The sequence below is a fragment of the Lepidochelys kempii genome, chromosome 7 (genome assembly GCF_965140265.1).
Source record: "Lepidochelys kempii isolate rLepKem1 chromosome 7, rLepKem1.hap2, whole genome shotgun sequence".
Classification (NCBI taxonomy): Eukaryota; Metazoa; Chordata; order Testudines; family Cheloniidae; genus Lepidochelys; species Lepidochelys kempii.
Window position 1 is genome coordinate 91,308,198 of NC_133262.1, and position 15,839 is coordinate 91,324,036.

Consider the following 15,839-nt stretch of genomic DNA (forward strand, 5'->3'; position numbering starts at 1 on the left):
AAATCAATGATTTCCCAACTTTCCAACTAGACTCAGCCACTATCTGCCTTAGTTTTCCACAGCATCTATCATTGTAAAATCTAAGTACTTCCCTGGTACATTAGGTCTGCATAGTTCCTAGTAGATTGAGACTTCTGTTCTTTGCCCTGCCTGGCAGTCAGCTCTGTTTTGGGATCGATATTTGTGTGTGGTTTTTCCCTTTCACCTCTCACCCCCAAATCTGGAATGGTGGAAGGCCTTGTTAAAGAGGTTTTGCAATGTGCGCTAAAAGTGGTCAAACTCTGGATTAGCCTGACCTCTTCTAGAAGCTTGTTCCGCAGCTGAACCCCTCCCTTTGCAAATGATGTGTGTCTGGCTGTGACATGCTTGCTTTGCCCTCAGCTTTCTGAGCTGTATTTTTTTCCAGTTGTTAAGGAGGTCTCGGACAGAGAACCTGGGCCTTGAACCATTGACAGCACGAAAGATCAAACCCAAGGCCTTGACTTGATAATGGAAGCGGATTAGGAGTTAGCCGAGGTAGCACAGCAGAGAGGTGATGTACTCATGGCAGTCTGGACCACTAACAAAGCAAACACTACAGTATTTTATCCAGGCTGGAGTCTCTGCACTGTTGCTATTTTCAGATACAGTGAGCTACGTTAGCCTGGATGGATCTCTGCGGTCAGATCCTCACCTGGAAGGACAGAGTGAAGAGCCACTGGAAAAAGGCATTTTTCACCATTTAGACCCTTGAGACTTAGGCAAGGTGCCAAGTCAAGCAGGGTCCCTAAGATAATCAATAAGATGAATACCTCCAGATGAGAGAGACATAACTTTAATATATTAGACAAGCTATCATTTGGAAAGCAGTGTAAAACCATTTTAATGACACCTGATATGATGCTTTTTTAAGATAGGAAGTAACATTTCTATAAAACCTGTAGAACTTTTCAACGAATATGCTATTGCTAGTCTGATGGCACAGTACACTCTGTAAGTCTGAGGTTTTGTTTTTAATTTTCAGTAGCCTAGAAGGAAAACTGGACAAATTCCAAAAGTTTTTCTTGATTTTTCACATGTAATGCCTCTGACTCCAATCAGGATACAGACAGTGTATAAAGTAACTCAAGGCAGAATTTGGCTTAGAACCCCGCAACCCGAGCCAAACTCAATGGGAGAAGTGTCAGATCCAGATCTGGTCGGAAAACAAACCCACCTGCTTGGTTCGGCTCTTCTTATCCTCATTCCTGCTGGCCACCTCTACCACCCTGTGTGCTGTGTGTGCTGTGGAGTGAGTGTGTCGGAGTGGCAGAGTCTCTCATTCTGCAGCCAGCCATGGTACAGCAGGGGTGATGAATGCAGCTGCAATCACACCAACCCCAGGGCCAGAAGTCAGCAGTGGTGATTCAGGTTTGGGGGGCAGGGTCAAATAGGCTTGAATTTGGGTCAGGGCCTAAAATTTAAGCCCAAGCAAACCTCTAATTGGTTCTCTGTATTCTATTCTGCCATCCAAAACTATTCCCTTAATTGTGCTACTTAGGTAGGCCCAGTTCTGTCACCCTTGTTTACACCAAGTGGTACCTCATTCCTTGAATACTTTCACTGTGATTGGTGGAATGACTGGCAGACTAGTAAATTACCACTCAGCATGAGTAAGAATGGCAGAAGTTTACTGAACTCCTGGAATGCACAGCATGGCAGGCAAAAGGACATGCTTCATGAAATTTAATTGCTTTCTTACTACTGTTTTGCATCTTTGTCTAGTGAGGACACTGCTGAGGAGTACATGCAGTCTGATTATTTGTTACTTTCCCAAGGCCAAACTACCACAGACTTGAACATAAGCAGTCCTATTAACTTCAACTATGTGCATGAATAAGACAATCACAATACAGTCCTGGTCCAGTGTTGTCATTATAGTTTATTGGACCCATTTAAGAAATTTGTTACACTAAAATACATGCTTTCATTTGATGACATTTTGATACTTAAAAACTAGCAGAGGTTGTTCACATCAAACAAGTGCTACTATATCTAAATTAATATCTATGCCACATACTTGTAAATCTGCTAATTTTAAAATGTCAGACTATTTTGAGTCTGATCTTCATTCCACTTACCTACAAAATGCACTAAAAATAATGGCTAAAACGGTCTCTTGAATTCAATAATACAATTACTTTAACAGTAATATTTCAAATCATATAAAAAGGTACTGTCAATTTATGTGCAGCCTGAAATTTAAATACTGTGAATTGATTTGTTTAAAACCAACTAATATACACACACACACACACACACATACTTCTAAACAAAGCTTCCTCTTGACCAGCTGGTTTAAGACAAATAAATCCTCCTCTGAAATTTCAACAGTGAAACTTACTAAAAGTGAAACTTACTAAAACACAAACGAAACTGACCTCACAGATTATTTTTAACTGTCCAAGATGAGAAAACTGCAGAAAATAAACAAATCCCATAAACAATGACAAGGGTGTTGTTAGTAACCCATGTAAGAGAACGCTATAATATATAACTACCCTTTGACAGCTGAAAATTATTTTTAAAGGATCAGTGTCATCACCTGTACGTTTGTATCCTAGACTGGGCAGTGCACCATGAATTATTAAAAAGATGACGCTCCTTCGCTTGTTACTTTTCCTAATCCTTTTACAGCTGCAACAGCTTTTCATTCACCACCTCACCTTTGATGCTTTGGGGCATAGGCGGGCCTAAGCGTTATGTACTGTGCTCCCAGATCCGCTGTACAGCGAGGGTTGTGCGGGCTCCTGCTTGTACTCATTCTTCCTCCTGGGAACATGGAGACGTGACTAAAAGAGGGCCAGGCTCCCCCACATATACTGTCCCCGGACACAGTTAGCGCCTAACATGAGGGGGGTTACAAAAATGACGTTCCAGCAGGATGTTTGTATGTCTGGTTCTGGCCCCTAGGGGCGGTCAGCGCCCCAGTCCTCCAGGCGAAGCCCCCAGAGCCCTCGGCTGGCCTCCTTCCTGCACAGCTGTTCGCTCTTGCTCAGCACATGCTGGAGCCCCAGCCCCGCTCAGTAGCCGGGGGAGGAGAGTCCCTCTCTCCGCGCCTGTCGTCAGGCCCGACTGGCAGCTTTGCTATGCTGTGCAGAGTCTCCATGGGGCACTGCTCACGTCCCCTCCCCTGCGGCATGCGAACACCCGGGCCCTGCGCTGACCCGGGGCTGATGCCTGGCTCGGAGCCGGGGTGCCATCCCCAGTGCTTATGCGCCCGTGCCCGGGGCTGATCCCTGCTCCCCTGTCCCCGTGCATGGGCGGGGAGTTGTCCGGCCCTGCAGAGGCCGCTCTGCCCGCGGCAGGGCCTCACCTGCGTCCCGGGCTTTGTCCCACAGCACGATGCGCAGCGGGCGCTGGGGCAGCTCTCTCCGCAGCAGCGCAGCGCACAGGCTGCCGGTCAGCCCGGCGCCCACGATCAGCACCCGCGCCACGGCGGCGCCGGCCATTGGCCTACACGGAGATGTGACTAAAAGACCGGCTCTCCCACCCAGACTGTCCCCGGACGACGGTAGTGAGCCTGCGCTCGGGCGGCGGGCCCGGGCTCCTCCCGCTGCTGCTGCGGGCCCAACCAGCGCGGTGCCCGGCGGAGCCTGCCCCAGCCCCGCTCGCCTGCAGGGGGAGCAGCCGGGCCGCTGGCCCGCAGTGACAGTCCAGCGCCACCCTGTCGGAGCCGGCCCCCAGAGGGCCGCGTACTAACGCGGCCTCTCCTGGCTGCCGGGGCTCAGGGCGGGGGACGAGCTTTCACAATGGGGCGGGGTTCCCACTGCTTTGTATCCATGGGCGAGCTCTGTCACGTGCGCACACCAGAGACAGGGACACGCACAAACTACATATGTGTACTCCGTACCCGACCCTAGATAAACAAATCCCTGCCCAGCACGATCCGTGCACACGCCGCATACATATCTTCCCCTCTCTCCTCCGGCCCGCCACACTCCCTCTACAGGAGTCAAACGACAAGTCAGCTAATTGAATGCCCAATCCTGCAAGTGACTCTGCATGAAGAGACTCCAGGGTGGCAGGTTTGTAGAAATTTCGGTGATGCCCAGAAGCCGCCCCCGCCCCACTCCACCCCCCACCTGTCTAAGGCTCTGGGAGGGAGTTTAGGTGGGGGAGAGAAGGTCCGGGGTGCAGGTCCTGGGCTGGGGCAGGGGATTGGGGTGCAGGACGGGTGAGAGGTTGGGCTCTGGGATGGAGGTTCGGTGCTGGGTTCAGGCTCTGGGGGTGCAGGAGGGGGTGAGGGGTGCAGGCTCTGGGATGGAGTTTGGGTGTAGGCTCTGGGCTTGGGCAAGGGGTAGGGGTGCAGGCTCTGGGAAGGAGTTTGGGGGGGCGGAGGGAGGGGGTGCAGGGTCTGGGAGGGGGTGCAGGGGTGCAGCGCTTACCTGGGGCTCCTAGGCAGGGAAGACGGGGAGTCTCCATGTCCTGCTACACCCCAGCTTCCCATTGGCTGCAGGGGCGCTTGGGGCAGGACACAGACCCACCTCACCCAGGGGCTGCAGGGAGGGGCTGGCAACCACATGGAGTGAGTAGGGAGGAAGCCGCTCAGCTCCACTACGCTGCCCGTGGTGAGTGGGGGCCCCGGGGCGGGGGGGGGGGGGCAGAAGGTGGGGCCGAGGGAGACACCCGGACCCAAACATTGCTGGAGCCAGGCCCAGGGCCAAGAATACAAAAATATTCCTGGTGTCCAGGCACCACAGGCCCATAGGATTTGCTGCCCATGACATCCTATAATTTTCAACATTTAAATTAAATTCATAATTTAGAGCTATACAAGGTCAGATATTTTAATTTCTTCCTTAGAAGAAGGCCACCAATAATTATGATACTAAAATTCTTTTGAATTGCATATACTCGGGAAAGTACTGTCTCCATTTATATATGCATTTCAATGAACCCTTTTAATTGCCTTAAAATATTTCTCCTCAGACTAATTTCTATACTATTAAAATGATGTTAAAAGATTGTTAAAGTCCAATGATTAAGCACACTGTTAGGAAATGCAAATGTACTATAGAATATCATACAATTGTTTCATACAACCTTGTAAGTCACATCTTGTGACATGTAGTGAGGCCTTAGTCCTGCAAAGCACTTTAGCAAGTGATTAACCTTTGGGGCATGGCTACACTTGCAGGTGTAGAGCACTGTGAGTTAAACCAGCCCTTGGAGAGCTCAGGAGGGAAAGTGCTGCAGTGTCCACACTGTCAGATTCAAGCGCACTGGCGTGGCCACATTAGCAGCTCTTGCAACACAACAGAGAGCAGTGCATTGTGGTAGCTATCCCAGCATGCTAGTGGCTGCAACATGCTTTTCAAATGGGTGGGGTGGAGCGTGACAGGGAGTGTTGTCTGTATGTGGGGGGAGGGAGAGTGGGTTTTTGGGGGGCTGAGAGTATGTTAACATGCTGTCTTGTAAATTCAGACAGCTGCAGATCCCCTTCCCTCCCCCCTCTCTCTCACAAAGACTCTCAACAACAGCATTCCACAGTAATTGCTTTCCTTGTCCCGGAGCAGATAAGCATGCCGGCTGTCAGAAATGGAACTTTGAAAGGGCATAGCTGCATTCCTACAGCTAAGTTCAAAACAATGACAAGAGTGGCCACTTGATTTAAGGGGATTATGGGACTTTTCTGGAGGCCAAACAAAGCGCAGTAATGCAACACCTCGTTCACACTGACGTTGGGGCGTTTCAGCCAAGGCACAGCAAGCGTTATGCTTCTTGTGGAAGTGGATTACCAGGAGCACTCCAGCTGCAGAGTCCAGGCGCTCTAAGTGCCGTGCCAATGGGGACAGGTCGTGAGTTAGGGCATCTGGGGCTCTAATTTGCAAGTGTAGCCAAGCCCTTAGTGTACATATAGTCTCATTGATTTCAGCGGAACTAATCGCATTATTGAGATTATGCACATGCTGAAGTGCTTTTTGGATTGGGGCCTGATGGAGATGAGGTTAACTGTGCTTACCTGAGTGGTTAACTGTGCAACCTTAAATGTTGTTATATATATATAAAAAAATTAATTCACTTTTTTCTTTTCCCCAGGAAAAATGTCAAAAGTCAGACCTCATGAGAGCATCCAGTCTCATGTGTCTTACTAGGTTAGTAGGGAGGAGCTTGTTTGAATATTTGTACACTACAAGGTACATACAGACTGCTTGATGCGCCTTACAAGATATGCCACAAATGAGGTGGGCTGCTATAAGCTCTGCCTCATTCAATACATAGCAGATGGAAATTTGTATCTTGCACACAATATTTACTTGATCCTGGACAGCTGAATTTTTTTCTTAGGCATGTAGAATAACTTTCCATTTTATTATGATCAATCCTTATGTTAGGGACATGCAAGTAAATAACTATCTGTTTTGCAAGGCTGAATTCTTAAAAGATGAACAGGGATGAGGCAGGGCTTGATGAACAGCATAAAGGACCTAAAAGAAGCACTGAGAGAGAGGCCTACAATACAGCCAATCTTTGCTCTCAGCACTGCAGATATACATAAATAATCCTACAAACTGAACTGCAGATTTACAATGTACACTGTTCCATCACATATAACTCAGTCAAATCAAAACCAATTTTCACCAGAGCACTTGAAGGTCCTTTTCCTCCACAAGGACCCTTTCCCAGCCAAATTTCAACTTCCTACCCCCATTGCTAAAGCTATGTATAACTTTAATTAAAATTCTATTTGAATTAGTAACATCAGATACAACATTATACTTTATCATGCACTTTCCATTTGTAATACTTGTCGTGTATATTATGTGTACTACTTATATGTCTGATTGTGCTGTACACAGTACATTGGTAAGTAATGTTATTTAGCCTACAAATATTAAATCAAGACTTACTGCATAAGAATGTAATTACAATCTGGCATGGCTTCTTAGGATATAATATATTAAGTTGTATCTTCTTTAAGGGAAGCTTGGCATGTAACACTCATGAAATCCAACAGAAAGATCGTTATTTAGGGATTCCTCAGAACCACTGTAAGCCTCATGGATAATTAAGAGGTTGTAGTTGGCTTTATTAACTTAACCTAACATTCTCTATAGGAATAAGAGGGATTCCTAAAGAAGACTAAATATAAACACTGAAGTACGCAGAAAGCCTTCCCCCGACTACAACAGGCTATGCAGTATTATAAAGACACATGTGCAGTTAGTTTTAGCACAAAGGCCTAAATTTGATGTCAGATACATGACCACAGACTCCCCAGTTACCACATAACTCATGCTGATATGTGACTAGACTCATCTAGATTAATAATAATCTTGCAGTGTCCTCCATTCAAGTTTCAGTTATAGAGATAAATTAAGGGGCTTCATTCATGGATGGTAGTGACTTTATTATCCACTGAATTTGCTGTTAATAGCGTATAGCAAAGAACTGTTTCTGCCAGTCAAGACAAGGCTCCCTAATGATGGTGAGAGTGACTGATGTTAAACTCTGTGAATCTAGTCTCTGTGTTCTCTCGTCTGGTGCGTATAGGCCTTCTTTTGTTGGGCAGGAGATGACACTTCTTGTGGTAAACTAGTATTTCACACTTGGTAATATTTCTTTCCTGAATGTGAGAGTTTCCTGTTTCATAGCAAACACTTTCATAGTTAAAGCAATCACTTAATATATTACCTTATAACATTGGATACAGATATTATGAGTGATATTGATACATGCAGCAACTCTCAAGCATTTCATAACATCCAAACACTATACACATTTCTATAAATCTAATACCTATTTTAACAAAACGAACACACAGGTAGGCCAGACTGGTTTTCAGCTATGTCAGTGTTCAGTGAGGCCTACGGACTTTGGCATGAGCTGGCACCTAAACTGCCAGCATCACAACCACCACCTCACCTCACAAGGATGTTGTGAAAATAAATTCATTAGTGTTTGTGAAGCACTCTGACAGTATGCTGTTGAACCTCATACAAACACCCCGGAGGAAATTACTAATTCTGTATTAAAAGCAAGGTTTGAATAGTATGCAGTAAATAAGGCCTGGAGCCACACGCTGAACAACTGAGGATAAAACAAAATATTGAATTATACCATCCATCCTATGCTGGATGAAGCAGGGTCTGAATGAGGCAGAGGTTCTGTGTTTTGTCCACTATTTTTCCCCCCATTCTTTTAACATACTTTCTTGTGCTCTTATGTACAGCAGAGTAAGAAAAACACTCAGCTGTATCTAAAGCACTTAAGAAAATACTGTCTTTCTGTCCTTCCACATATTCTTTCAGGATGGACTTTCAAGCTATACCACATTGCAACACAGCTCCTAAACAGCCAGCAACATTTTAAACTCTGAACCTTCTAACTCTCTTGTAAATCTTTTGAATACTAGCATAAGAAACAGGCAAAGGGGATTTATTTTATTTTAGTCTTTCACTGGTAGCAAAAAAGACAGAACAAACACTGAATGGGGGGGGGGGGGGAAGCATACCCCTTCCCGTCACACACTTTTCCTTTCCGTGCATTTAGATTAAAACAAAATATGAAGTGCTTCATCACAAAGAATTCTGCACTTCAAATACAGTATTAATGACATTTTCTAGAGAATAATGTCAGTACCTTCTGCAAGCATCAACCTATGACTAGCATTTCAGATTCTCCACGTCTGACTCACTCCATGGGCAAGGGTCACCACTATGCCAGTACTGTTTCTTTTTCTTTAATTTTCACATTTCCCACCCCCCTCCAAGTATTTCTCCTCCTCACTGACTAGCTTTATTCCAGTCTCATCTGAAACCTGTAACTCTGAATGTCTCTCTTCCTTTACTGTTTTAATTATTTGACTCTCTTAAAGTATTGCAGTCTTCCTTTTTAAAAAAAAACAAAAAACCTAGCAACTTCACAGTTAAGCCTTTCTTCCAGTCCAGAGACTGGGCACATGCCTCTTTTGCTATTTGTACATGGTACCTTGTGTGGCAATGTCTATGTTTTAAGCAAGAGTGAGCAAATCACCACTGTAATGTGTGACTGGGCATAGGCCAGCAGAAAGGAAACCAAAGGCCAGGTCTAAGGTTAGACATCAGTTTTTCGATATGATGTTTTATTAGGAAATGGCGGTCAACGGTTATGCCAACTGTTGCAGAAATTGGGAAGTGGGTTAGAAATAACAACCACCACAAAACTGTAGAACCGAATAGTAGAAAGTCACAGTGTGGGAAGGTGGAAAACTTTCTGTAGTTTATGCTGTAAACTTTCAATGTTTCCAATGTTCTTGCTGTAATATTATTATTCAGTAGGTATTCTAAAGAGCCTTTATCAACATATATTTCAAAGGACCAAATTCTGGCCTCAGTTGAAGATCATGCACCTCAGAAGATAAGAGTAGGAGCCATAGGATATACTGTATTTTCAGAAGTAACCATTTATTTTGGTTTCAGAGTAGCAGCCGTGTTAGTCTGTATTTGCAAAAAGAACAGGAGGACTTGTGGCACCTTAGAGACTAACAAATTTATTTGAGCATAAGCTTTCGTGAGTTACAGCTCACTTCATCAGATGCATTCAGTGGAAAATACAGTGGGGAGATTTATATACATAGAGAACATGAAACAATGGGTGTTACCATACACACTGTAACCAGAGTGATCACTTAAGGTGAACTATTACCAGCAGGAGAGCGGGGGAGTGAACCTTTTGTAGTGATAATCGAGGTGGCCCATTTCCAACAGTTGACAAGAAGGTCTGAGGAACAGTGGGGGGTGGGAGATAAACATGGGGAAATAGTTTTACTTTGTGTAATGACCCATCCACTCCCAGTCTCTATTCAAGCCTAAGTTAATTGTATCCAGTTTGCAAATTAATTCCAATTCAGCAGTCTCTCCTTGGAGTCTGTTTCTGAAGTTTTCTTTGTTGAAGTATTGCCACTTTTAGGTCTGTAATCAAGTGACCAGAGAGATTGAAGTGTTCTCTGACTGGTTATTTTGGGTGTGTCAGCTTCTAGGTACCAATCTGAAGCACCTAGGGCCAAATCCTCAAGGTATTTAGGCTCCTAAAGTCATCGTGCTCTAAACGTTCACAGCTATGAAGACTCAAAAGGTTTACATTTATTAAGCTAGTTAACAGCAGGTTGAACAGATTTTTTTTCTTCTGACTGCAACCAACCATTTATTACAGGGGTTATAGGAGGCTGGTAAGAGGAATATGAGGCATTAGGCTACTAAATACTTTTGAGGATCTGGGGCTTAAAGCCTGATTTTATTTTTTTTTCAGAGATGCCAAGGACTTGGAGCTCCTGTGGGTTACTTTTGAGAAGTTTGGCTGTAATCTTTGTCTGGTACAGTCTGCCCCAGCCGGGGTTGAATTCCAAGATTTTGAGCATTATTAAAGTAGTGGGTATTTTTAGTATACTTTTTCTATTCTTTATCTTTCTTTTAGTTCATCCTTCTTTTAGGGACGAGACGACCCATTACCTCAAAACCATTCCATTCCCTGCCCAGCTGCCTATAACTCCTTTAATAAATGGTTTGTTGAATTCAGAATAGAAAAATCCGTTCAACCTGCTGTTAACTAGAATAACAAATGTAACCTTTCGAGTCTTTATATCTGTGGACATTTAGGCATTATAGCAAAACGTGTAGTTTGCAAATATACTTAGTGTGGTCACCATATTTATCATTTTCCTTTACAGTGTTTCCAAAACTTTTGTAAATTGAACCCCCTTAGAAAAATGAAATCAGTTGCATCCCCTGCAATCCCACCATGAATTCTTAATGGCTTGTCCATCTTAATCTATACATCTTCCACATTGTCCTGGCTGCTTCGGCATATACCAAAGTTTAGGAAATTTCAATCATTTGTCTGATAAAATCTGCAATGTATTGGACATCTTCCAGATATTCCAAAAGGGACAGCCCTTGTCCCAAACATCTCACAGTGCAGCGTGCTGTTTTTAAATGAATTGTATGATTCTTAATGCAATGATTTATATCTATCTAGTGGTGAATTAAAGCTCACTATGGACCATATCCAGTCCAACCAAAGGGCCCTGCACTACAAATCATGCCACATCTGGCTCCCTGTCCTGCCATACTGCCTCTTGTTTCTAAGGTCATGTCTACACTATCATTTATGTCAGCAAAACTTATGTCACTCAGGGGTGTGAAAAAACACACCCCTGAGCAACATAAATTTAGCTGGCATAAGTGGTGGTGTGGACAGCACTATGTTGTCAGGAGAGCTTCTCCCACTGACATAGCAACTGCCACTTGTTGGGGGTGGTTTAATTATGTTGACAGGAGAGCTCTCTCCCGTCAGTATAGAGCTGCTGCACGAGAGCTCTTACAGTGCCCAGCTGCATCGGTACAGCTGTGTTGCTCTAAGGTCTAGTGTAGACATAGCTGAGTCACCTGTGGATTGCAACACTCTAGTATTTCTAGTGTTTGCTGCTGGCAAATCCTACGTATCATACTATAAAAAGTGATCAGGCTAAAATGGGGGGCTTTCAAACCACATACATTTTCAGTAGAAAATGCTTTTATCAGTTGGAAACTGAGCTCATTACTAAGTTTGAGGCAAATTATAGAGATCTAGGTTATTTTCTCAACTGGGGTAGATAATGGCTTTACTTCTGAATATAGTTATCTGATTTTAGAAAAATGTAAAGGCTTCTTATATACCTCCATTAATTCTGAGCTCATATTCAAGAAAACTTTAGCTTGAGATGGCAACAGGCCAGTAACACTTCTATTTGTAACAGGCGTGGTAACCATTGTAAACATTTCAGCGTGGTAGCCATGTTAGTCTGCATCAGCAAAAACAATGAGTACTTGTGGCACCTTAGAGACTAATAAATTTATTTGGGCATAAGCTTTTGTGGGCTAAAACCCACTTCATCAGATGCATGGAGTGAAAAAAACAGTAGGCAGGTGTATATACATCTCCAGTTAAGACATTCCATGCATTACAATGACTGGGGCTCAATGTAGTTTAAAGTGATTCCTTTTTTGTTTTGAATCCCATTTTACAGTTATCTTCTGGAAGACTTTTTAGGCCCAAGAGAAGTTAGTTTTGCAATGAGTTGAGTAGTGTTCTATTGCTAGATTTACTTTTTCCTTTATGAATCATAACTTTTCATGTTACTTAATTGTGTGTTTTGGGAGTGATTTATTTTACCAAAGAGTCTGGTGTATGATTAGGAAATGTGCTATGCCTACTATTCATCAATATAATTTATAGATAAACAGGATTGGTTCTCCTGGGACTGGTAGATTTTCCTTCGTGAGCTATTCTAGTTAAAATCCAGTAGAAGTGGGTCAGCTGGACATTACAGTTCTGGGTTTAGAGGTAGGCATCTAAAGCAGTCAGAAAGCTATGAGTACAAGTGAAATCTCAGAAGAAAATAAGAGTGATATATGGAGTCCCTGTTGGTGTTTTTACAGAAGGTGAGTTTATTAAATGTGAATACAGACATCAATGAGAGTTTGGAAACCAAAGATTTACAGTTAGAAGGAAAATCTCTCTATGTTCAGCTGGTAAGTCAGTCACCAAGGTTGCTTGGAAAGAGGGAGACAAGAGTGCCCCCAGAAAGAACTACATGACGTATGAGTTAGGCCCTTTATTTTCATTTTTTATTTTCCAGGAATTTATCGGGTTTAATTCAAAAATTTTAAAAAATGGGAGGGTATCAGTAAAAATGAAAAGGAAGTCAGCAAGTGGGGCAGGGGTCCCCATAATCAAAGGCGGGTGGAGGGGTGGTAATCTCAGAGGGTACTCACCATGTGCCAGTTGAGGAAGCCTTCCACTCCCTGCAGTGGTGGGTTGTCTCGGCTGCTGGAACCTGGCTCCTCTCCTATCTTGTTCCCCGCACAAGTTGTGGGGAAGCAAACTGGGCTGCACTGAAGGGTCAGGAGGTCAGGGGAAGGCTGCAACCCATGTGTACTAGTCCCCTTGGTGGGCAGAGCCCTCTTCTGATCCTGCCCTTTAGTATGGGCCAGTCTACTTGCCCTCTTAAAAATTTCCAGGTCCCAAAAAAGCCAAAATTCAGGTGAAAATCAATAAAAACACGTATACTGGCTTTTTCAAAAACCTGGGAATTTTTCAAGAGCAATCAGTAAATATTGATAATGTAATGAGCTGTCTCATATCGGAGGTTCTTCAAGAGTGGTTACAAGAGCTATAACCACTCCAGGGTAGAGTCTATTGCTGAAGTGTGCACCAAGGAGCAGAAGACCTAGGGAAACCTCTGTATGAAGGATGCATGTGGTAGGACACTAGTTAAGTAGCAAGTAACCCATGGGCCCAATACTGAGCTCATTAAATCACAATTACTGCCAGTTTTCCAGCTAGAACATTTAGCCTTTAGTGAAGGTGCCCAAGATAGTGATACATTTTGTGATAGCTGGGATAGCTCCCTTACCCTTACAAGTGCCATAATTCTTTAGTGACCATAAATAGTCAGAATCTCAATTTCAAATTTCATTCAAAAGGACACTCCCCTTAACACTGTGCCAAGATGTTGGTTTGATACTGCCACCAAATGAGAGTGTCAGCTGAATTGCTACTACCTTTTGCTGTAGCACCTTGATGTTCCTTTGAGGTCTGCCATCCAAATACTGATCCATCTTCAACCTGTTTAGAGCATAAAAGCGGACAAAATTGTAGGGTACAATGGTATGGCTGCTGCATACTCTAAAGCTGCATTATGGTAGGTATCTTGTTCACTAATGTATTTTAATTTTCAGTACTTATTCCTATCTAGGGGTATTCTTAATATTTGAGTTCTCTCATCTCATTAGTTCTCCTATTACAATGTATGTGCATATGGATGTGATGAAGGTGATATACGCAATAGAGAAGCAATCCCTTCCTTGGTGTTTTCCTGCTCCCTACTCACTTTCCTGAGTGCAGGGATCCCCAGTTCTTGAATATATTTTTCTCAGCGTGCTTTTCTGGAGCTGGCCCTTTTAATTGTGGCAGAGCCAAATAGCTGCACCTCTGAAGTGCCCGTTTTGTAACTGACTGAAGCTTGTTGCATATATATATATCTCTCACACACACACTCTTGAGAAATACCTGTTGTACTTCCGTTGTTGTATTAGATGGAATATATGGGCCAAAGGTGTTAACATAATCCTGTCACTGTCCAACATTAAACAACATTAAACAGGCTGCGGGATTAGGTATACAGAGACCTCAGCCTGCTTAATATGGTAAACACATGATTAAAAGGTCTAAAAGATTTTTTTAATTAAAGATAAAGAAATGAAGGAAAATTAGTTAAACCATTTGAAATGTAAAGTATTAAGTAATGCTTTCATTTTAACAACATCCCTTGTTCCTTTTTCTGTAGAGTTTTTAGTAGGAATCCCTGCCGCTCCCCCCCCCCCCCCCAGTTTAACAGTCTCTCTAGATGGTATCAAAGATGGTCATACCTGTCTTTTTGGGGAAAGAGAAGTTACTTGAGGTGGGCTAGAGCTGCTGTTAGTCAGATCCCATTTCATCCAGATGATATTTCGGATTCAGCTGGAGCCAGTAGAGATGGCAATGTCACCTAGGTCCCTTTCTCTGGCCCGGTCTGGTCAGAACATCTCTCAGGATCAGGATGATGAAAGTCCAGGAAATGGGGTGGTGGCAGCCACAATGGTGAAACTTGCTCCAGTAGCCTATTTTTCTCCCTAGAGCCTTTCTTTAAGGACCCACAAAGGGAATGGTGGGTGGAAAAGCCTATGCCTTCATTATTTTGGCTAGTAATTAGGCCTAGTTTCTGACTCCCATGGAGGATGGGTGTGATCCCAAAGGACTGGAGAAGGGCAAACATAGTACCATTCAACAAAAACGAGGACCTGGAGAATTATAGATCAATTAGCCTAACTTCTATACCTGGAAAGATACTGGAACAAATTATGAAACAATCAGTTTATAAGCACCTGGAGGATAATAGGGTTTTAGGGAATAACCAGCGTGGATTTATCAAGAACAAATCATGCCAAACCAACTTAATTTCCTTCTTTGACAGCGTTATTGGCCTACTGGATAGGAGGAAACTATAGATGTGATGTATCTTAATTTTTGTAAGGCTTTTGACACGTTCCCACATGATAGTCTCATGAGCAAACTAACTAAATGTGGTCTATGAAATTACTATAAGGTGGATGCACAATTGGTTGAAAGACTGTACTCGGGGTAGTTATTAATGGTTTACTGTAAAACTGGGGGGGAAGGGGGGCGACGTATCTAGTGAGGTACTGCAAAGGTCTGTCCTAGGTCTGGTACTATTGAATATTTTCATTAACGACTCAGATAACGGAGTGGAGAGTATGCTTATAAAATTTGCAGATAATACTAAGCTGGGAGGGCTTGCTAGTACTTTGGAGGACAGGGTTAGAATTCAAAATGACCTTGATAAATTGAAGAATTGGTCAGAAATCAACAAGATGAAATTCGATAAAAACAAGTGGAAAGTACTATATGTTGGAAGGAAAAACATCAAATGCACAACTACAAAATGGGGAATAAGGGGCTAAACACTAGAACTGCTGAAATCGATCTGGAGGTTATAGTGGACCATAAATTGAATCAGTCAATAATATTATGCAGTTGTGAAAAAGGCTAATATAATTCAGGGGGTATATTAACAGGAGTTAAGACACAGGAGGTAATTATTCTGCTCTACTTGGCACTTGTGAGGCCTCAGCTGGAATACTGTGTCCAGTTCTGGGTGCCACACTTTAAGAAAGGTGTGGACAAATTAAAGAGTGTCCAGGGGGGAAGAACAAAAATAGGGCAGGTTTTCTAAATCTTTTATTCTGAGGAAGGACTAAAAAAACTGGGTGAGTTATGGTCAGTCTGCCATATTATTC

The 15,839-nt window shown here is 43.4% G+C and overlaps 3 protein-coding genes across 16 annotated transcripts in view; 1 reads left to right on the plus strand and 2 right to left on the minus strand.

The window, feature by feature from the left end:
* Nucleotides 1–3,755, minus strand: part of RNLS (renalase, FAD dependent amine oxidase) — a 144,745-nt gene extending 140,990 nt beyond the window's left edge. For 5 of the 8 annotated variants that reach the window (XR_012160021.1, XM_073353770.1, XM_073353769.1 and 2 more), the window contains exons 1-2: nt 3,335–3,755; nt 2,685–2,790 (exon numbers count right to left, since the gene is read on the minus strand). Coding sequence is in view for 7 of the 8 variants with exons in the window: in XM_073353770.1 (XP_073209871.1) it covers nt 2,685–2,790; nt 3,335–3,470 (242 nt within the window). In the remaining variant the exon portion in view is untranslated. Of the gene's footprint in view, nt 1–2,684; nt 2,811–3,334 lie in introns of all 8 variants that reach the window. The other 3 variants (XM_073353765.1, XM_073353766.1, XM_073353768.1) reach the window with 3 other exon arrangements.
* The window catches only part of ATAD1 (ATPase family AAA domain containing 1), a 448,511-nt gene that overhangs the window by 419,791 nt on the left and 12,881 nt on the right, over nt 1–15,839 (minus strand). The window lies entirely within an intron of this gene.
* The window catches only part of LOC140914869 (lysosomal acid lipase/cholesteryl ester hydrolase-like), a 30,431-nt gene continuing 18,392 nt past the window's right edge, over nt 3,801–15,839 (plus strand). For 2 of the 7 annotated variants that reach the window (XM_073353756.1, XM_073353752.1), the window contains exon 1: nt 3,801–4,046. The gene's annotated coding sequence lies outside the window, so the exon portion shown is untranslated. Of the gene's footprint in view, nt 4,047–4,477; nt 4,590–6,060; nt 6,117–10,291; nt 10,371–15,839 lie in introns of those variants that run through there. The other 5 variants (XM_073353751.1, XM_073353755.1, XM_073353750.1 and 2 more) reach the window with 5 other exon arrangements.